At 49.4% G+C, this 22,223-nt stretch overlaps 4 protein-coding genes across 4 annotated transcripts, besides 1 other annotated feature; 3 read left to right on the top strand and 1 right to left on the bottom strand.

Annotated features, from left to right (window-relative positions):
• Nucleotides 1-379: 379 nt before the first annotated feature.
• FPSE_11313 (uncharacterized protein) lies at nt 380-1,062 on the top strand (the record flags this gene model as incomplete). Its single annotated transcript, XM_009264430.1, has 5 exons — nt 380-405; nt 476-547; nt 655-713; nt 764-832; nt 887-1,062. The coding sequence occupies 5 exons, from the start codon at nt 380-382 to the stop codon at nt 1,060-1,062; spliced, it is 402 nt and encodes a 133-aa protein (XP_009262705.1).
• Nucleotides 1,063-1,485: 423 nt separating this feature from the next.
• Nucleotides 1,486-4,711, bottom strand: FPSE_11314 (uncharacterized protein; the record flags this gene model as incomplete). Its single annotated transcript, XM_009264431.1, has 3 exons — nt 1,486-1,826; nt 1,877-4,547; nt 4,601-4,711. The coding sequence occupies 3 exons, from the start codon at nt 4,709-4,711 to the stop codon at nt 1,486-1,488; spliced, it is 3,123 nt and encodes a 1,040-aa protein (XP_009262706.1).
• A 2,352-nt stretch (nt 4,712-7,063) lies between these two features.
• On the top strand, nt 7,064-9,902 carry FPSE_11315 (uncharacterized protein; the record flags this gene model as incomplete). Its single annotated transcript, XM_009264432.1, has 3 exons — nt 7,064-7,293; nt 7,369-7,610; nt 7,663-9,902. The coding sequence occupies 3 exons, from the start codon at nt 7,064-7,066 to the stop codon at nt 9,900-9,902; spliced, it is 2,712 nt and encodes a 903-aa protein (XP_009262707.1).
• Nucleotides 9,903-12,070: 2,168 nt separating this feature from the next.
• Nucleotides 12,071-17,168, top strand: FPSE_11316 (uncharacterized protein; the record flags this gene model as incomplete). The annotated part of the gene is made up of 5 exons (XM_009264433.1): nt 12,071-13,181; nt 13,254-13,400; nt 13,455-13,476; nt 13,584-16,907; nt 16,967-17,168. 5 exons carry the CDS (start codon nt 12,071-12,073, stop codon nt 17,166-17,168), a joined length of 4,806 nt encoding a protein of 1,601 aa, XP_009262708.1.
• Nucleotides 17,169-21,919: 4,751 nt separating this feature from the next.
• Nucleotides 21,920-21,946: a microsatellite.
• Nucleotides 21,947-22,223: the final 277 nt, after the last annotated feature.

The raw sequence follows: 22,223 nt of genomic DNA, 5'->3' as shown, positions 1-22,223 counted from the left end.
CCAACTCCTGATCTCGCACCATCGCCATTGGTCAAGCTAGGCCAAGCCCCCCGTATGTGGCTGTGACCGACCTAACTTGAAGCGAAGCTTTAGACAGGGACTAGGGGCAGGTTCTTGATTCTGGGGGGCTCACCTCACCTAAAACTACAGCCTACAGTAGCTATCTCTGGGGGGTTTACCTACGTAATCTTGTCTTTGCTTTTCCAACTCCATTCGTGGCCACGCAAACCTCACATCCATCACAATCCGTCTGCCTTCAACGCGATCTTCCTCTTAAGCTGCTGCCTAGCTTTATCTCTATTCTACTTTAAAACTCGATCGACCTCGAATCATCACCGGCGCAAACCTCAGCAGCAACACCCTCCTCCCCTAAGACATCATGAACATGGAGCCCTCCGACATCTTGTGAGTTGCAGGCACCGCAGCAGTCTCTGTACGGAATTGCATCGTCGCTAACCATCGCATCAACGTGTAGTCGCATTGTCAACTTGGCAGTTGGTGTCATCGTCATCCTCGGTGGTATCGTCTCCATCTTCTCTTTCAGCCTGTACGTACATGTCAATTCCATGCTCGAAGCCGATCGCTTTCAATTCGCACTCGAATCTGGCGCCGCGCCGTAATACAGCAGCACGAGTACTAATGCCTCTTCTGCAGTCAGCCCATCATCCTGGGTGCTTACATGATCGTCTTTGGTCTTGTTACTGGCCTTCTTGGTACGTCGCGACAGACCGAACCCCCGCAGGTCAACGCTAACAGGTCGCAGAGTTCCAAATTCCCCCTCAAGTTTCTCGACATGCGTCGTTCATGTTCTCCTTCATCGGCCGTGGTGTTTGTAAGTTAATGTCTGGCAACAATGGTTCTGGAATCACAACTAATTCACTCCTAGTCTACATCTTCCTCGGCTCTCTGATGGTCAGCGACAGCGTTCTCAGCAAGATCGCCGGTAGCATTGTGGGCATCACCGGTATTGCCTACGTCGCTCTCGAGTTCGTTCCCTCCATCGAGCCCCCTGCCAACATGCGCGAGGCCGAAGACGCTGGCTGGGGTGCCGAGCAGGTCTAGAAAGCCGATCAGCCAGTACTGTCTCGCACGATCGACTCTCCAGACATGAGTGCATAGCACTTTCGCGACGATCATTCGAACACCATACGAATGGTAGCGTGAATGCGCAAACACGCGGTGAACCTGAAACGTAGAGGATAAAGACTATATGAAGTCTAGTTTTGAAATAGTTGGGGATGAAGAAACTGTGTATTATAGGATTCGCAGGTAGGAAGGAGCCAAAGATGCGACTCGCTGAACGAAATTATAAACGAGGTTCAGATGTTTGAGGATGTTGCAAACATGAGCGCGCCAAGCGATCAGAGTTGAAAAATTGCTGGGATCGAATATTGTATTGTCTAGTATACCATATGCTCCCTAACATGCCATGATATTCAAACGCCATTATTTTACTATCAAACCAACATTGCTCTTTCATGCTCCTTACGTCCTTGGACTCCTCAAGAAGCTAACTACACCACTGCAATATCCAACAAGACCGTCCAATCGGGTGCACTCCTTCTCTTGATACGTCTTCCACTCGCTCAATGCCTCCAGTAGATCCTGGTTCTCCATGACCAGATCAAAGTGAAGTCGGAGGAACACAGTCATCCAGGCCTGGGTCAGCTCGTAGTCTCGGCGAGTCTTGAGACGGGCTGTCAAAGCGCGGATGAAATGCAGCAGCTCGTTAGGAACATCGTCGCCATCGCCAATAGAGAGCGAGCGGAGTTCTAGGTCTGCGCTCGAAGGGGAGAGAGACTTGAGGTGCTCGATGAATTCATCGTCTGTAAAAAGTCAGTTTTGTGCAAATATTAGTGTAAAGGGATGTGCTCACAGTTTCCGGTCTCGGCTCCAACACGAAGCTTGGAACTAAGGGCCTGCTCAAAACGAGCCTGCTCAAGCTTCGTGACACGAGATGTGTTTTTAATATCTCCCTTCTGCTCCTTGTTCGCCATGAGGGTATCTTTGCCTGTTGTTGAAGGTAGGAAGAATGGAGCTTTCTCAGGAGCCTTGGGGGCTTCCTTGGGCTTGTTTCGCTCCTTGATAAGATCCAGGTGTAGCAGTGTTTGCCAGCGGCTCTTGGGGACCAGAGACAAGGTTGTAAGATCAGCGCTGAGCTGCTCGATTGTAGGAGCCACCACGGTATCCTCATCCTCGGCCTGCTCGTCTTCAAATGCACCCTCCAACATGCCATGGCTGTTCTCGCCAGAGACTGTGGGGGCGGAGACGTGGCCGATCTCCTTTTCGGAGATCTGTCTTGTGGGAACATGCTTGAATAGAGCCTTGTTGGTCCAGAGTGTCACGCCCAACTCGTTCTCGATTGTCGCAGCGAGGTATTCACCGGTAACGGACATTGCTATGGCTTTGCAAGGCTTCTCGAGTCGGATAGCATCGATCATGTGGCTTGTAGGCAGGTCCCAGACACGAATGACACAGTCTTGAGAGGCTGCGATGATCCATCGTCCGTCGCTAGAGAAGCAGAAATCGTTAATGGCACCCTGAGGACCCCAGAACTCTCGAATAGTTCGCTTGGTCTCCATATCCACCACACGAATCGACAGGTCATCGCATGAAAAGGCAAGGAGGTTGCTCGCGGGGTGGTATCTGCATCCTGTGGGAAATGTCATAGGTGCCCAGTCGATTTGTTCCAGCAGGTTGCCTGTCAAAAAGTCCCAGAACTTGATCTTGCCATCCAAAGAGCAGGACACCACTGTCTTGTTCATCGAATCAACAACGAGACCGGTGATTCGCTTGGTATGCTTTCCGGTGCCGACGGGGAACTGGCGGGTAGACTCCATGTGTAGTTGCACAACATCGTCTGCCTGTCGTAGCTGTTGCATTTTGAGCTGACGGGCTTGGGCTGGGGTGAGTCTTGAAGGGAATCGTTGACGATGGTTTCCAGACTGGAGATTGTACATATCGATACCACCAGACTCGGCGCCAACAAGAGCAAAGGTACCACAAGGGCTGATAGCAACAGTCGAGACGTTAGTGTCATCTCCAGTAGGGAAAGCCCATCGACCTGCTCTCTTGCGACCCCAGAACCATGTCCTGGCATAGGAATCGTTCTTGTGAGCAGTCACCACACTCTCCCAGCCGGTCATACCGCTGACCTCTGCATTATGCGCTCTCTTTTTCTGTGACTTTTGCCAAATAGGCTGGTTACCGGGCATGGCACCCATGCCACCATCTCGGTTCAGTGAAGAGGCCATACATGTGATTTCGGGGGCCTTGAGGTCCTCCAAAGTCGTTGTTGGCCCATGCGACAGGGCGTTGGTAGCCAGAATACCGATCTTCTTGGCCTTCTTGCGAATATTACCCTGACTCAACTCTGCACTCTGTCCATCACGGCGCAAACTCCACCCCCAAAGACTTCGGTCTTGTCCACCACTAAGCAGCCACTTGTTACCAGCATCGGCACCCTCGAAATCGGTAGGAAGGAACTGAAGGCAGTTGACGGGGCCAGCATGTCCACTGCGGGAGTGGAGGATTCGGGGAATGGGCGAGAAGGGGGTTTCGTCAAAGATCCAGGACTTGAGGGAGTTGTCGCGACCGCTGGTCAGGACCACAGGTTGACCAGGGAGGAACTCGACCTTGCTGATACCGCCACGGACAAGAGGTCCGTCGTAAGAGGGAGGGTTGTGGGCGCTTCGCAAAACACCCATAACACGACCACCGCCGTTCAAATCCCAGAATGTGACATCGCCAGTGGCAGCTGTCGATGTAGCCATAACACCATCCTTTCGTCCATCGTTACCAGCTCCCATACCGTCGGTTCGGAAAGAGATCGAGTTGACTTGCGCTTCCGAGCTGCCAGCCTCGATGCGAAGCGAGATCTTGTCAGTAAGAACATTTGTGATAATCAGAGTTCCCTCGGAATAGGCGATAGCCAACAAGGACAGAGCAGGACTGGGCTCCAAGCATGTTACAGAACCGCAATCGGGGCCGGGAGGCAGAATGGTGTAAATAAGCTTGGCGGTGCTGACGTTCCAGATCTCAACCCAACCATCTTTGCGACCCACGAAAATCTTGTTGAGGAAAGTGGGCATAGTCACGATACCGCCGGTGATTTCGTTGCCTCGGTTGCTGGCAGGCGTGGTGTGGATGGTTGTGTAGTGCTCCAGAGTGGCCGTCTTGAAAATTTCGATTCGCGTAAGAGCAGCGACGATAGTCCATGTTCCTAGAACATGGATCTGCTGGATAGGCTCGATGAGGTCGGAGGGCAGCACAAGCTCATTAACCTTCTTGCCCCTCTGGAAGATCCAGACACCCTGAGGCTCGCCCTTGGTTGATCCTCCCCATGCTGCGAAAATCTGTTGCTTCCAGGCCAGAGTTGCAGTGATGTCGGCGGGGGTCTGCGGGCGAGTGATGAAAACGAGGTTCAATCCGCGACGAAGATCGTAGGTCTGAATAGATCGGCCAACGGAGGTCGAAATCTGGAAAGTGGTCTTGCCGAGAGGAATCGAGGTGAAAGGGACACTGGTAGGAGATACTAAACCGACAGTCTTGAAAAACAGTTAGCTATGGCAACTGGCGAAGTTGCAGAGAAAAGACATACGCGGAAAGGCGCAAAAATCCGAGAAGATTCTGATGCGGACTTTGAAGCATTGGCTGGTGCGACAGTCTTCTGGCGCTTGACCACAGGGTGGTCTGCTTCATTATGAGGCATTGTGATTATATTATACGCAGCTGGTGCGAGTAGCGACAGGAATAACTACACCAATGATGCCCGCTTGCACTCTGCGATGGAGGCTGCTCTGCGTGAAGCTGGAGCCATCTCCAAAAATTTACAATTTTTGGCGGTGACGCCCGGCAGTATTCCTCGTATTGAGTTGACAAAAATATTTGGACCTGTTTCCTGACCAAGAACTCAATATTTTATCGACTAATAATTTTTCTACATTCTCGATATGCTCAAGCAAATACACAAAGACTCCAATTTATGTTATGAATATGTTTGTTTATATCAAAGACCTACCCTGATGGCAAATTGAGTCTCGACTCGCTCGAGTCACAGTGTACGAGTTATTCTGTCAGCTCAATACTTGCAAATGCGGTATCAAGTAAAGTCCAAGCGAGCCCTTCACTAACCCAGTTCGACAGCCTCTTACACAGGGTCCTATCACTCGGCAGGCAACGGCGTCAAGTCATGGCGTAAGACATCGAGATTGGAATTCTGGAAAACAATCGAGGATCTGGACTGAAATAGATCGTTAACGAAATCAGACCCTGCTTCCTCGGCTTCAATTCGACCCATAACGCTATGGGGCCAAATCAACACGACTATACGCGCTTGGTAAAGCTTGGTTGTACAGTAAGGCTGCGAGAAAGCTTAGGATACATGCCTGGGCCCCAATGGCGGCACGGCTTAACCGATGTGGTACTTGTTGATGCAATATTCCCAAGACAGGTTTTTGGCTAGAATGCTTGTGACACCGTGAGTTGCCAAGGTTATCGAGTTCAAGGCAGGGGGGCATTGCTCGTAAATACTGCAGCCATCCTTGGTTACGTGAGCGGGCTTGGCAAGCAAGGGAGTTGAGTTGAGCATGATTCTGTTGGCGAGTGAGTATGAGGTGAGGAATCGTTGGATGAGATGATCGAAATATCGGCCGTTTGCTTGATCAGTGCGTTATGGATATCCCTTCACCCACCTTCCTTTCTATTCATAGCCGAAGCATGGAAACGAGAGGTTCTCCATGCACCTGAGAATGATCTACTTAAGGCAACCCCACCATTCTTTGACGATTCTTGGACATCCTTGTCAAGCCGTCAGCCAAGACACAGTAGGAGATGGCGCTGAAACACTATGTAAGACTTTAATCTTTGACGCGACGCTGGTATTACTAGTATTAGCCAGGACCGCTGTTCGTCCATTGACACAATACTAGTCAGTGCGGTATAAGGATAAACATGATACCACCCACCCACAATGACATAGACGTCACTAGGATATTAGCGCCTACAAGTCAGGGCAGTAGGGCAGGTAAGTTTATCAGCGAGACTCAGCGCCAGGGGAACATTTCAGGGCCAACCAGTATAAGAAGAAGCAAGGTTTCGGGATCGGATCGGATCTAATGCTCTCTCGTATTTTTGCCCTGGGTTTAACCCGTTGTATCGTAGCTGACGTTTACGACGCAGCAAATCGGTGGTGATTTGGAATGGATCTAGAGGCCACAAAGTAATCGGCGTCCAACTACCGAACTGAAAGAAAAGCCCCCTTTGTTCTCTGTTAGCAAAAAGTGGAGGTAGACTTTGGACGGTTTGCCAGGAACAGACCTGAGCTGGAGCAGGCAGACGATCAATTGTTCCAGGGCGCGTGTGTGCACCGCTCTAGGTACCTCCTAGGCGGTTTTTGTTTCAGCGGTGGCGCAGCGGGCGGCTTATTCTAAGAAAAAGCCAAACTCAACATCCATGGCTACAGACCCCAGTCCAAACACTGAAAGCGAGTGGAAAGCGAGCTAAGAAAGCGGGCTTGTGGGCACGTCAAAGGCGTCAAAGAGCAAGCCCGATGTAAGCTTAAAGCCTTAGGTTTGCGTAGTCGATTATGCACGAGATGCTGGAGGTAAGGTTGTCTTTGGCTTAGTGCAGTGACACTGACTTTTTGACTTGTACAGTGTCACCACGCTTTGCGGTTCACTCCACCTGCGCCGCAACACGCGACCACATACCAACCCTGAACAATTACATTTATACTGTACAGTAATACTGATTGTCTCTATTTGAGGGGTGAGGATTTGCAAGGGGTGCTGAGGGGGGTTGCGTGTCACTCTGTTTCACTTCAATCCGGAACTGGGGCTGGGACTGGTAGACTGGGGCTAGGCTAGACGTATTGTGTTGACTGTCTGTCTGTTCTCTCATCAGCTAGTAACGAACGATGCATGCTTGCTTGCCTCGTATATCTGACAAAAAGTCTTATGTCCGCTTGGCTTTTGCCCAGACTTGACCTTGTTCCTTTCCTCTTCTCCATCTCCATCTTCCTACTTCGACCTCTCCTCATCTGATGATGTGAGATAGACCCACGATGTCTTCAACCGTCTCATATCTTTTTGCAGTCTATTTTGTATCAATACTATTTGCCAAGTTGTTGCATTTGTATATTCACATTCACTCGATATCCGTCATCGACTTCATTGTCTACCTACCGACCTTTTTCCTACAAGATGTCTTCTTAGTTCTCTTTGGTCGTTTGTTATTGCGTCGAGAGCGAACAATTGTTTCTCTTGCTGGTTATATTCTTGGCTGCGTTCTCACGTAGGTCTTTCCAACTTCTTTCATACCGCTCTGTGAGGTTTCATTGGGTTTGTCACTAACGGTTGGCGCATGCAGTCTAATAACATTCGTCGCCGCTGCGTCCGAACTCGGCTTTCACTACAGAACAGGCGGCGAAGTCGAATGGAGCGACGCTGGCGATTTTGCCAACGGCGAAGGCCTCAATGTTCTCGTTAGCGAAAGCAGCAGTGTGGTGGTTTCTGCATTAATTATTCTCATTGTCTCGTGGTTCCCTCAGAACTACCTCTACCGAACCGTTGGCAACGTGGTAACTGGCCTCGGAAAGCGTATTGCCTCGGGTATGTTGTTCTGTTATCCTATTAAAGCCGCTGACGTTTAACATATCAAAAGTATCCCGGCATCTACGGGGAAAGATTCGCCCCCAAAGCCAAAACCAGCATGACCCTGAAAACGCCGAGCCTTTCCTTCATCGCACCAACAGCGGCGAATCTCTTGCGAGCACTGGCAATGCATCGCCCAACCCGAACTACGATGGAGAAGAGAAGGAGTCGGAGGAAGGCGCGCCAACAAAGCGACGCATGTGTGCTTTTGTTCCATCTTGGATCATCACGACTTCCATCATCCTCTTTATCAGTATTACCACCATCGTTCGCCCTGACCAACCCTACAACCACATGGCAAGCAGCTTGCCATTGCGATTACTCGACTCGGTCAAGCCTAAATTTGGTCTCTGCGCCTCGCAAAACGAATGGCCTCTCAAGGAACTCACCGAACCGTCCAAGTGGGCTGTCCCCAAGGGCGACTTCAAGGGCTGGGCTCCTGGCAAAATCAACAACGACCATATCAAGAACTACAGAGATAACCCTCCCAAGTGGTTGCCTGATCCTATTCCCAGTGGATTTCTGAAATGGGACACTGGGCGATACCAGAATCAGACTGATAAGAAGGATGGTCCCAGTGACACGTGCCCAAACACCTTGCAAGATCGAGGATTCTACAATCCTGTTAACGACCCTATGCGAATTACCAACCTCGACCAAGACATTATTGCTCCTATCCAAGAGGTACTGCACAATAATTCTGTCAAGATCCGCCACGTTGCTCTCGTCCTCATGGAGAGTATGCGTGAAGAACTGTTCCCACTTCAACAGGGCAGCGACATCCACCGTATGATCATGGAGTCGCATGACGAAAAGCTCAGAGATGAAATCAACAGTCGCGTGTCACGCATGACACCAAACTTTGAGAGAATCACAGGAAAATCCGGCAACTACGCAAACTCGAACGGTACCGCTTACGCCCAGCCTGAAAACCTATCGTGGAAGACCCAGGATAAACCTGGCTTCGGTGGCATCAACGTGGTAGGAGGTTTCACCACAAGCAGCGTCTCGACTAAGAGTCTCGCTGCAGCCCATTGTGGCGCGTGGCCCATGGCCGTCAATATGTTCGAAGAGGCTGAACTCGAGAGCTATCAGCCCTGCCTTCCTCAAGTTCTCGAACTATTTAACAAGGTTAAAAACAACCAGACAGAAAAGAGGCAGTGGTGGGGATCCAAAGAGTGGTTTGGAAAGAGTGAAAGCCAGCAAGCTAAGTTCCACGAGTATCAATGGAAGCCCGCATTCTTCCAGGCAGTTACAGACTCCTACGACCGACAGGACAAGTTTGATGCCAAGATCGGATTCGACTTCAAGGTCACAAAGCCAAAGCTCGATGAAGAGGCCCTCCACAACCCCGAGATGGAAGAGATTAACTACTTTGGATACCCTGAGACGGATCTGAAGGAGCACATCAAGAAGTACATTAGCGATGGACTGGCCGAGAACAAGCGTCTCTTCATGTCGCACTTTACTAGCACAACTCATCATCCCTGGGGTGTTCCTAAATGGTTCGAAACCGAGAAGTATATGGGCAAGAAGGGCGGCCAACACGGAGATATGGACAAGTATCTTAACACCATTCGATTTACCGACACCTGGCTTGGCGAGCTCATGCAGATGTTTGAAGACGCCGGAATCGCAGACGAAACCCTCGTTGTATTTGTCGGCGACCACGGGCAAGCTTTCAAGGAGGATTACTCCAAGACGGGTACATACGAAAACCGCCACATTAGCAACTTCCGAGTCCCTATTTCTTTCCGTCACCCCTCCATCCCTCGAATCCAATATGAGGCCAATGTTACCTCTATCTCTATCCTCCCTACCGTTCTTGATCTCCTTGTCAACTCAGGATCGTTGAATCAGGAAGATTCCGCCATCGCGTCCGACCTCGCCAACGATTACGAAGGTCAATCCCTTATTAGACCATACCAAAAGACCAAAGGCGGCCGCCGTGCCTGGAACTTTGGACTCATCAACCCAGGTGGTGGCATGCTGACAGTCACATCAGCCGACGCGCCCTGGCGACTGGCAGTTCCTCTGAAGAAGGACCTCGAATACACATTTACAGATCTCAGCAAAGATCCACTCGAGTTAGACCCTCTAAACAAGTGGAATATCAAGTCCACGATAAAGGCAGTGAAGCGCCAGTACGGCGATGAAGCCGCGAACTGGGTGCGAGAAGCCGACGAGGTTGCCCACTGGTGGGCCCTCGAGCGAAGACGGCTCTGGGGATACAACCCCAACGAGGACTAGATGATTCTTTTTGTTTTTTTACTCATGACATGATGCATTGGGTATCTACCTGGCTTTGGGGATATGGGGGAAATTGGATTTTTGCGTATACCATTGCCCATGCACAGCATATAAATTAAAGGGAGAGCCTCCCTCGGAATAGGTTGGTTTTGGGTTGTACTACCTACACAATACATAGACTTGGCAATTTATTAGCATGATATTATCATTATCCTTGACTGAAACTGTGAAACAACCCAGTGCAATATCGTAAATGTGAAACCATCCGCCTGTCTAGTGGTTGGGCAATCAACCCAAAACTTCATTCCTATGATTACAGATTCAAGACGAAACATTTATGCACTTCTCACTCAGACCCGCGTTTCATGGATATTCGCCAGATTTAGATCTTACGCAGTACATCGGTAGTCTTGGCGATACACGGTCGATCGGTTCTGCAGGTGTATATTGCTTATCACAAAGATGTTATTCGTGGCCATAGAGTCTGAGCGATAAAACGGCTGCAGGGGTATCGGTAGTTGAGGGTAGGATGCGTAGATAAGATGGATATAGTTACTCCGTGCATACATACTTTTTAGCCTGAGCCAATGCCACTAGTTTCAGTTGATGACGAAAGGCAGAGCTTGGCCAAGTGACTCGGAAATAATGATCGAGTTAAGAACTAACCTGCTGCAAGTCATTAAGCTGATAGCACGATCTGGCATTCATCCCATGATACTTTTAGATTGAAAGATTGTCGCCCACCTCAACCGTGTCCCTCGAAGTCACCAAAAACGGAAACCTTGGCAACTTGGCTGGATCTTGTGGCCATCTTTTCCACAACTTGTTTACCCAATAGCATACCTCAATCAGAGCATGCCCCTTTCGATCTCGTTTTGATTGCCGCGTTCCTGGAACTATAACGACTGATGATGCCCTAGTGCCTCGTTGCCTACAGGTGTTCTAAGGTCTGGCGCCTTTGTTGCAACTGTCATGTGGTGCATGAACGCAGTCTTTTTGAATATCTTGCACATTTACTATTGAACAGCCTAATAAGTATGTCGCTGCATGTACGTGTATGGTGATGTATAGTCTAGACCTAAAAGACTTATAAGAAAAGCTTGGAAGCGCCGTCTCCACTATCACGGATAGAGCCCCCACTCCCCAGTTGATCCCATTGTGAACCCCGCTATCAGCTGTATTCATGAGATGAATCTGATGACATCCATGAAGAGCAGCTGTTCCTGAGTATATGATATTTTCCATGAGATAGAAAATTAAAATGAAAAGGTAAGTATCAGGGAAAAGTATCATGAATTTGCAGCAAGTAAAGTTATACCTCGTAGATCTATAGAGTCCTTAGCCTCTTACACAGGCCCTGGTCCTGTTAGCTCAGCTGCAATCCAGTTGTCAATCCTAAATATCGACGTCTTGTGAGAGCGATCTCTCGCGCTTGCGTCATTGAACAGTCGATCTAAGAGCTTTACTTCTGCAGGAAGAGCAAAGGGGAAAGAACCCAGCCCCATCACCTGGTGACTTGCAGCATTATCAAGCGTTGGGAAGGTACAATTAGCAGTGTTAGTACCTAACGAGATGGCGGCACAGCACCCGCATCACATTCTCTTCTGAGCACTAAACACGGTAACGGCCCAATTCAAACTGAGACAGAAAACAGGTCATCATTGAGCCTGACATTGTTGTCTTGTATGAGCATAATATAAACCCATTTCATCTCGCTTCCATGTATTGGAGAAAACTGTTTCACCTCCGATAGAACCGTGGACAAAGGCTGAGTCGAGACGTTGTCCAAGACACTTTATTGAGGACATCGAAAAAACGTCTGAAACGTCTACTTTATTCTGTCTGCAAACAATTTAGGCTCGACAACCTAATAGGGATTTCAATAAACGAGTGTTGAACGACGTCAGACATTCCACAAGCTTGTGGCTACAATTCCATCGCCAGGCACCGTCACCAATCAATATACCCAACAGTACGAATCAATTGACAGTAGGGCCTTTTGATACATTCAATCAGAGTCGCTATCAAGAAAATACGTGCATGCACTGCAGAAGATAAGCAGCAACTAGAGATACTGCACTGTATCAATTGATACCATCCATCTCATCCGCATACGACCTTACCTTGGCTCACTTTATCTATTGCGGAGGCTCTAAACGGCCGACACCATGAACAACCCACCGGACACAAATCTTGTTAGCACTACCAGTTCCGATCAATGCCCTGAAAAAGCACCAGCACAAACACAGGCACAAGTGCAAGGACAAGGAAAACCTGGACCCGGACCTTTGACTAGCCCCTCTACCTCCGCCTCCGGTGAACCTTCCGCCGCCGACTTTTCCACCTCACCTCGCCGCTCTAATCCACACTCTCTTCCTCCTACATCGGCCCTCGCTTTTGGTTACGTCCCTGCCGAGCCACATCAAATACAGACCAAACCGTCTCGCCAGGCTCGTGCTTTCTCTTACTCATCAGCTTCGCTTCTCGCCAATTCTTCTGTTGCTGCTGCCACTAGGAAGGGTCGCGGTGCCGAGCCCGTTACCAGAGAATCATACGCACGCCGGTCTAGTTTCACGACAGCCCAAAACTCAACAACAGCTGTCTCGTCCTTGCCAATCAAGAATCCCCGAGCTCTTGCAAGTACTCGCCGCGAGTCCATGACCTCAGATACCACCGCCGAAGATCAGGTGTTGACCGATTCGCAACTTTCAGACGAACCCCACCACCAGCGAACCCGCTTACCGTCTGCCATCGAGAATTCGCACACCGTCTCGTCGGAAACTCCTAGCGCCACGAACAATCGCTTCTCTTCTTCCTCAGACCTTCAATCGAGAAGACTTTCAGGGACATCCATCTATTCTCTTGCATCTGCCCGTGGTGTCCTCAGTGGTTCATCATCAGCTCAAGGATCAGAGTTAGGAACCCCACCACGATCTGTGCCTGGATTTCTGTCAACAAGCAAAAGCACAGGGGTAGTCCAGTCTGAAGCCGAAGTTTCCAACGTCACTGTTACTACTTCGAGTCTCCAAGCAGGCCAATCGGTCGCAGGGAATCCCAATCAGCACAATCTAACTGCCCGAGATCACAATTCGCAGCCACTTGACTTTACGAAACGAGCCATCCGTCACGACAATATGCAGAACGCTACATCCGGCCTGCGCAATCAAGGGCCTGACCGATCTCGCAGTCGAGCCAAAAGACGCTTCAGCGGAAGTACAGCGACCAGCAGCCACAGCCCGAGTAGCGATCGGGCTCCGCAGCATCGGGAGAGAGAAGAGGGTATGTGAATGTATCCTGTACTCGGGATGATTACGGGTGAAAGGATTGATCATAATATCTAACGTGCTGCAGTGAAACCTTCGCGATACGGTGTTATTGGTGTGTGCGCTCTCGATATCAAGGCTAGAAGTAAACCCAGCCGAAATATTCTGAACCGGCTTATCGCCAATCGAGAATTCGATGTCGTCGTCTTTGGTGACAAGGTCATCCTCGATGAAGGTAAGAAGCACACAAAACTTGAATTGTATATCCAGAGCTAATCTATTTGTTCAGAGGTTGAGAATTGGCCTATATGGTAAGTCAATTAAATCTCGGTGAGCCGATGCAGCATAGTGGGGTGCATCGTCAATGCTGCAAGAGGCACGTGCCGAATTACCCAAAGAGACCACTGACATCAGATAGCGATTATCTTATTTCTTTCTACTCGGATGGATTCCCATTAGACAAGGCGATTGCATACGTCAAGGCACGAAAGCCTTTCTGCGTAAACGATGTCCCTATGCAACAAATTCTGTGGGACCGTCGCCTGTGTCTTCACTTACTTGACAAGATCAATGTTCGAACACCAAAGCGTGTTGAGGTAACTCGTGATGGCGGCCCTGGATATCTTACCCCAGAAATGTCCAAGCACATCAAGGAAATCTCTGGAGTTACTCTTGACCCTATCGACCCTGAACAAGTGCCACCTCCCCAGAAGGTGGAGTTGATTGACGATGGCAACACAATCAGTGTCGATGGACAAACGTTGAGAAAGCCCTTTGTTGAGAAACCAACCAGTGGAGAAGATCACAACATCATCATTTACTTCCCCAGTGAGGATGGCGGCGGTGCTCGAAAGCTCTTTCGAAAGATTGGAAACAAGAGTTCTGACTACATCCAAGACCTCAATGTGCCTAGAGCTATTACGGAGCCTGATAGCAGCTACATATACGAAAGTTTTATGCAAGTTGACAACGCTGAAGATGTCAAGGCTTACACTGTTGGTCCGAGCTATTGTCACGCAGAGACTCGGAAGAGTCCTGTCGTGGACGGCGTGGTACGAAGAAATACCCATGGCAAGGAGTTGCGATATGTCACAGCTCTTGGCACGGAAGAGAAGGAAATGGCCAGCAGAATTTCTACAGCTTTCGGGCAAAGAGTCTGTGGCTTCGACATGTTGCGAGCGTCAGGAAAGAGCTATGTCATCGATGTCAATGGCTGGAGTTTCGTGAAGGACAACGACGACTACTACAATCATTGTTCCAATATTCTCAAGGAACTTTTTATCAAGGAGAAACAGCGACGTGGTGGTGTCACCCCTCCTATGCCCTCGCCTGCACCATCAGAATCGGGAACCGACCCATTCACTCGGGCATCCAATGCGTTCAAGGACCGAGAGCAACAAGGCCAATCTAGCACTAACGGCGTTAGGACAAGCATAGCATCAATCCCGGCCACCACGGATTCGCAGCCCGACGATACATCGCGCCGCGCAACAAGCGGCACGGTCACCCCTTTGATGCCCACAGAAGCTGGACAACCTTCGAAGCCACAGAGTTCTGCTGCCATACCGGTGATTCCGACTACTCCTACCGATGTGAACTTGCCAGGAATTTCGCCCGCCCCGCCAGCGCCACAGAGCGCTATCGCGGACCCTCCATCAGAAGATACACCTGCTGTGCCTGAGCCTCCTCTGCCGACTCACTCCTGGAAGTTGAAGGGCATGGTTTCTGTGATTAGACACGCAGATCGCACACCTAAGCAGAAGTACAAGTTCACGTTCCACTCGGAACCCTTTATTGCACTTCTGAAGGGCCACCAGGAAGAAGTGTTGTTGATTGGAGAAGCAGCCCTTGGTAGTGTCATTCAGGCAGTCGACTTGGCCTACGAACAGGGAATTGAGGATCGTGCTAAGCTTCGATCTCTCCGCAATGTCCTCGTCAAGAAGGGAAGCTGGCCGGGTACTAAAATCCAGATCAAGCCAATGTTCAGGAAGAAGAAGACGGAACAGCCCGCTATTAGTGAGGAACTCGTCGCCATAACCGAGAAGGAGAATAACAAGGCCGAAGAGGAGGGTGACTCGTCGAAAGAAGACAAGCCTGCCGGAGCACCAAAACGACAAGATTCTCTTTCTGGTGTTACAATGTCCAAATTTACTGCTGCTGAGGAGAGGTTGGTTCTCGATAAACTGCAGCTCATCGTCAAATGGGGAGGCGAACCAACACACTCGGCCCGATATCAGGCCCAAGAACTCGGTGAAAATATGCGCAATGATCTCATGCTTCTGAACCGGGATATCCTGGACGAGGTTCACGTTTTCAGCAGTTCTGAGAGGCGTGTGACAACCAGTGCTCAGATCTGGGCCGCTTCATTCCTGGGTAAGAAAGACATTGCAGAGGACTTCATCACAATTCGCAAAGATCTGTTGGATGACTCCAATGCTGCCAAGGATGAAATGGACAAGGTAAAGAAGAAGCTCAAGGGCCTTCTGCGTAAGGGCAACGAGCGTCCTGCGCAATTCACCTGGCCGGAAAACATGCCCGAACCTTCAGAGGTACAGACGAGAGTTGTACAGTTGATGAACTTCCACCGGCGTGTAATGGACCACAACTACAAGAAGCTATGTAGCGGCGCCGTCACGTCGCTAAATGCTATCTCGAACCCTAGCACCGAGAAGTTGTCCGGCGATAACTCTAGCTCATCCATCGCATCATCGATGTCACAGGCAAACACAATCAACCAGATCCAGTCTCGATGGTGCTGTGGAGAAGACGCCGAGCTATTCCGAGAGCGATGGGAGAAATTGTTCCAGGAATTCTGCGATGGTGATAAGGTTGACCCAAGCAAAATATCGGAACTTTACGACACCATGAAATTCGATGCGCTGCACAACCGCCAGTTCCTGGAGTGGGTGTACACGCCTCCCAACCACATGCTGGATGAGTACACAGCTGCCGGCACCAAAGAGAGCAAACCAAAGGAGTCTGAAGATGGCAAGTCCATCGACGAGAAAACCGACAAGAGCCATCAAAATTCTCCTGAGGGTTCAGATAAGGTAGATGCTGGGAGTCGATCAGCCTCGGTCAAGAAGTTGTTTAGAAGAAGATCGTTCCTTAATAATCTACGACACTTCAACGAGGAGGCACCTCCAGAGCAGTACTTCCGTCTCTACAAGGGAACGAAGCAAACTGCATCTCAGACAGATGCTCAAAATGAGCCCCTCCAAGAGCTTTACCGTCTTGCCAAGGTCTTGTTCGACTTCATCTGCCCTCAAGAATATGGTATCTCGGATAGCGAGAAACTCGAGATTGGCTTACTCACATCTTTGCCTCTCCTCAAGGAAATTGTGCAGGACCTGGAGGAGATGCAAGCTTCAGACGATGCCAAGTCCTTCTTTTACTTTACCAAGGAGTCACACATCTACACATTGCTAAACTGCATCATCGAGGGAGGCGTTGAGACCAAGATTAAGCGTAGCACTATTCCCGAGCTTGACTATCTCTCTCAGATATGCTTCGAGCTCTACGAAGCTGAGATGAAAACGGCGGGTGATGGTTCGTCACCCCATAACGCCCCCACGTTTACATACAGTATTCGTATCACCATCAGCCCTGGATGCCACGTCTTTGATCCCTTGCATGTTCAACTCGACAGCCGTCACTGCATCGGATGCGCTCCCCGACGAAGTCTGACGCCACACGCGGATTGGCTGCAGGTTATCAAGACACTTCGAGCCAAATTCAACCAGTAAGCCCCCCCCACGATTTCTCCTCCTCACATGAATTTCGACTAATACATTCTTGCAGGGTTAAACTACCAAAAACGTTCCTCGCAGTCAACTTGTCTGATGCCTTCACATTTGAGGACCTCGAGCGGCAAGGGAGCGACAGCGATGTGTTAGAGATGAAGACTGCGCCGTCGAGAGGCTTAACCGACAAGCCCAAATCCCCCGGACAAGAGGGTTCGGAGGAGCTGGCGACTGGTGCCGGTGAAGTAATGATCTCCTAGGTCCAGGAAGTAAGCCCGACAAGAAAATGTACAGAGGGCATAACGTCTTATTTGACAGAACATGCGCCGTGTTACCAACTCTTTACATTGGAGGAATTGCTTCACACTCAGCAATCATACATATGGATGGTGGGTGCTACCCATGTCATCACTGTGACGAGTTGATGGGGACTCAAAAGTGCTACTGTCACTTTTTCCTGAATGCTACAGATAGACGTTGATATCAATACCCAGGCTAATAAAAGCAGCCCACTTGCGAGCTCGTATCATTGAAATATGACTTTGCATGTGAAGATAGTCCCCATGCCCTCACGTAACCCTATGTGTCGTTACATTGCAGACGGCTCCATCGGGTTAATGAGCCTTTCACATGAAGCACTGTTCTCAAGACTGAGATTGTGTTAGTTAATCTTTAAAAGCTTTCATCGGGCTATTTTTTTCTCCGAGCTCGGCATCAATCCCCAAGTAGAACCCCCCTGAATGAGAACCAAGGGTATGGACTCGGTACGCAAAAAAGGCTCAAGCTTCGAACCCCACGAACCAGGAGTCTGGGTCGCAATTGTCACCTTGGGAAGTTCTATTCCATGTCCTGAAACTTGCTCCGGAGTTGTGGATGGAGAACAGCTCGCTTCTCAGGGGAATATGGGCAAGTGATACGGACAATGCTGTGTGCATATCCGTATAGTGAGTGGTGCGGTCAACTTCCAGCTGCTTCGCATGAAGAAAACTGATGCATGGGATGTTGATGACGATCAAATTGTGGAGGCTCAGAGTGACAAGGACCACGGTCCTTTGATTATACTAGGGACATGTTCGACATGTGTTCTGGAATTTGTGGGCTCTTATGGAAAATTCTCTTTGGGCCTGATGAAATATCTCGTCGCATGATACACAAGCCCTGAACGCCTTGGCTGAATTCGGGCCAAGAGTGTCAAGAATATTTAGCAATATGAGGCTTGCGACAGTGGTTCCATGTCTGATGGTTAGCTTCAGATACAAATCTCATCTGTGATTGGTAGATATAAGCATCAGTGGTTTCTTCACAACGTATGAGCAAACGCGAGACAGGGATTCATTGAATAAAGTTCAATGAGGCAATTGTAGAATTCCAGGCCCAAACTTCATAGGGAAACAGCAATGGGACCTCGTCGCTTATTGCAGACGACGTCACTTGACCACAAATGGTTCAAGGCAGCGGGCTTGACGCCTGGTATGGGAAGTACTCCGCCAAAAGATCAGAGACAAAAGAGACACATGCAGATGGGAAATGTGATGCCGATATCCCCGGCAGATGGTGCACTAGGTGGTAAGGACTCAAGACCAGACGAAGAACCATGTAAGTAAGATTTTGACATGCACGAAGCTCCGATTGCACTTGCAACAAGTGGGGGAACGCGTGTACTCTGTGTGGTATTCGGAACCAGCACAATCGAGAGCCGTCAATCGAATCGCATCTTGTTGCTTTCTGTAACTAGCTGGGGGTTGAAACAGAGGCGAAGTGGTTGTCTAGCATCAGTACCTTTTTGGCCGAAGGTTGAGTTGAGGTGGTAGAATGGAGCAAACTTTAAGAGCGAACGCAGTATCCGTAGCTCTGCAAATGTGCAGGCCTAGTCTCGGTTTCAGAAATGAGGTGTATAATTGGGGCATAGGCGCCTGTTAATGAAGGCCCATGTAACTCGATCATGACATTCAACGGTCGCGGATCTTGGCTTGTGACAGCCGGGGTGTTGGGCGAGTGGCTGTTTGGAAGAAGGGTGGCAGGCTGCAGGACGCCTTGCAGCAAGCAGCGGTTTAACGACGCTCTGGGGTTTGTCGACATATCCTTGTGAGAATGGGGGGCGGTTGAAATGCCGGGTCTGCCAGATTAAGCCGGCGACGGGTAACGTGGATGTGGATGGAGACTCCGGATCATGGGTTTGCTCTCTTGAGAGGAGCAGAGGAGACTGTCTTGACTGTGCCGTGTAAGCTGTAGCCCATCAGGGAGGGTCGCATAGCTCTCAAGTCAGCAGTTTTGAGCGAGGTAGTAAGAAGGTCCCCCCAAAGTCAAGAAATAGGAATTGAGATTCGAGGCTGCTGCTCGCCCAACAGTGTTGAGCCGGGTGATTAGAGATATTCAGGCGAATCTTGTGGCGATCAATGGAGGATTCTCTGGAAGCGAAGAGACAAGGTTTGCCATGCTGTCATATACGATGAAGCGAGAACAGGCTATGCCTGACCCTGTACAGACCTGTGATAGCCGGGACATGAGACGATGTGCATCTGTTTGCAGCAGTTGATGTGGTGGTTTGCTGGTCAGTTCTGTTTGTAATCTCTGAATAAGACGATGATGGCAATGCTAAGGAGATTTTTTAGATGAAAGGGGTGCGAGACGAGATTCCACGACAGGGTGAGAAGCGAACAAATTCAGAGAGGGAAGGTCCAATAAACACAAGGTTAACTTGTACGTTAGTAGTTGAGCTAAGGAAGGTGCTGTGGTTACTTCCTAACGAATTGAAGTGAAGATTCGGATTCCAATCCGGCGGGCGGACGGTTGTAAACGGGGAAAGTGGAGAGGGATGGGATGGGGTCATCAGTAGCAGATCAAAAAAGGAAAGTGGCCGGTCGAGACAGCATCTACTTCTTGCCTCGGCGCATCTCGCTGAAAAGGGTCAGCGCTCATCAGACCACACACAAGAGAAAAGGATAATAATACCTTGGTATTTTGCCCGATTTTGTTATACCTGCTCAGATGTAACTATGACGAGAGAAAACTGCCGAATGGTCAGTATCATAGTAAACCAACATTAACAGCAACAGCATCAACAATTTTGGCTGTCGGTGAATAGCTCCACAAACACGCGGAAAAGACAGAGGAACAATTCATCTACACGTGGTTAATAGTGTCATAGAACGGGACGAGTTTGCCGACCTACATATTATGAGCCGAGGCGGTCGGTGAGGTGAGGCTCAACATCGTCATGAATTCGGGTATTGGTATGGGGGTCCACGAGTTGCAAGGATATCTAACCACGCCTCATCTCGATACTGCAGTCAAAATTAACCCCTCCTAACGTGGCCTGTATATCCGAGAAACGAACAATCAGTAGACATGGCGGAAGCCAGCCATGCAATAGAACGGAATAGGCAGTGTCGAGACGGAGAAGGAAGTTTGTCGAACGCATATGGAAATGGCAAGTCTTAGTAGACGGCAACTTTACCATTCTGGACTATATTCTCAGCCTCCAAGGTATATAGCCAAGCAAACTTTTGACATGTCAAACAACGGCTACCGTTTAACTTGGTAGGCACTGAGACATAACCAACAAGCTGTCGATTTCTGTCCGCTCATTGGCCATTGCTTTGTATAAAGTGTTTACAGTCTTGCAGCTAAAAATGTTCAGCACACTAAAAAGAGACTGTTTCGGAAGTGAGTTTGGACCAACTAATAAACATATTGCGTCTGAGCGTTGGACTTGCAGGGAAAACACCATTATCTTTGTAACCACAGGAAACGAACATACTTTTGAGCAAGGGCAGGGCCGTATGTCTTACCGCCTCATATTCACCGGCGGGAGAGAGCCGATTTGGTGCATGAATGAACCATGGCAAGAGGATTCAATGGCATTGGCTTGTTGAATAAACTTTTACAAAGTGTTTTGCCTTTGTGTTTGAACCAGAAACTTATACCACCAACGAATAACGGTTGAGTATCCGTATTGGCTTCATGAGGTAAGGTCGGTCATTTCTTCATCACTCTCCCCCTGTCAAGTCCAGGCCCTACTCTGTGCATCTATCTGGGGTCGTACCGCTTTATGATGATCTTCCTAGCACGGCCACAACTAGTCGGAGCAATTCGGGCCTTTCCGACTACATCTGTGATTTTAGAAGCTCTGCCTGCTGTGATTTTGGTTCACGAAAGACGCGAGTGCATGAATATTCCAAAGGCCGTGAGCTTTTAGACTCTGTCACAGGTTGATTGGACCGTTGAAGCGATGTTTGAGGGTTAGGGTGAGCCTCACGAAGCTGGCATGTTTATAGATTGATATCCCTGGAGGTGGTGTCTATTCTGGTGGGTGATAACTTTACTAAGACCGTTGGTGATACGCGAAATGTATCTGGAAGCATGACAAAGAAGGAGAGCAAACAGGACCTAGTCCAACGACATGTATGTGCCTTCCCATAGGGATGGGGCCTTCGTTTTGAATGACGGACTAAATTCCCGAAAGCCTCAATTTGACCTCTGTTCCCGTTTACTAGCTGCCTAGCTGCGTGTGAAGGGTCATGTTATCCGTAGAGTTGAATATCTCTACTTCATTCGAGGTCCTCCGGGGACTATAACATCAAAGTCCCATCCAACTGCATGGCTACAATGTCCAGCACTAGGATCATTGCCCCTTCGGTACATATCCTATCTCAACATTGGACGAGAGGGGCCCGCTCTCTTACATCACATCCAGGGGTGAGCGGGTGAATAGGATAGGGCAGCCAGATGACGATGGTGATTTTTCCTCATTTATCCGTACAGGTTCACGGTTACTGAAGAACGAAGGAAGTCATGTTGAATCGTGATGACTAGAACTTGGAGTCAGACTGCCTACTCTTGCTCTGCCTCGGCACGGCCGGTCTGTTCTAGAAGCGCACTAATTGCTCAGAGTCTACTATCAGTTCAGACTAGACTAGACCAAACCAAGGTTTTAGGTTTATCTGCCGTATTTTCGGTATTGATTCCGTACGGGCATTTTCCACGATGCAGCACACTCAACGCGCGCGCGCACACACACACACACACACACACACACGCTACGACTTCACAAGCTTTCTTCTTATGTGGTCTCAGTTCTCACTATGATGCTAGGCCGTTACAGTTGACACCCCCCTGGACTGACCCTGGATGGAGGTGTCTTGGTCTCCACCATTCCCATAATCCTGGCATGATTACTAGGTTGGGCTGGCCTAGGCTGGGCTGCCCCGAGAACCTGGACGCTGGACGGGGGTCCTACAATGGAAAGGTGAGTCTGTGGAGCACCCTCTGCTATCCATGATGGCATGTTTGTGGCTTTTTTTTTTTTTTTTTTT

This window comes from Fusarium pseudograminearum, chromosome 3, assembly GCF_000303195.2.
Source record: "Fusarium pseudograminearum CS3096 chromosome 3, whole genome shotgun sequence".
Lineage (NCBI taxonomy): Eukaryota > Fungi > Ascomycota > Sordariomycetes > Hypocreales > Nectriaceae > Fusarium > Fusarium pseudograminearum.
The sequence above is the reverse complement of the archived record's forward strand: the minus strand, read 5'-3'. Positions and strand labels throughout refer to the sequence as shown.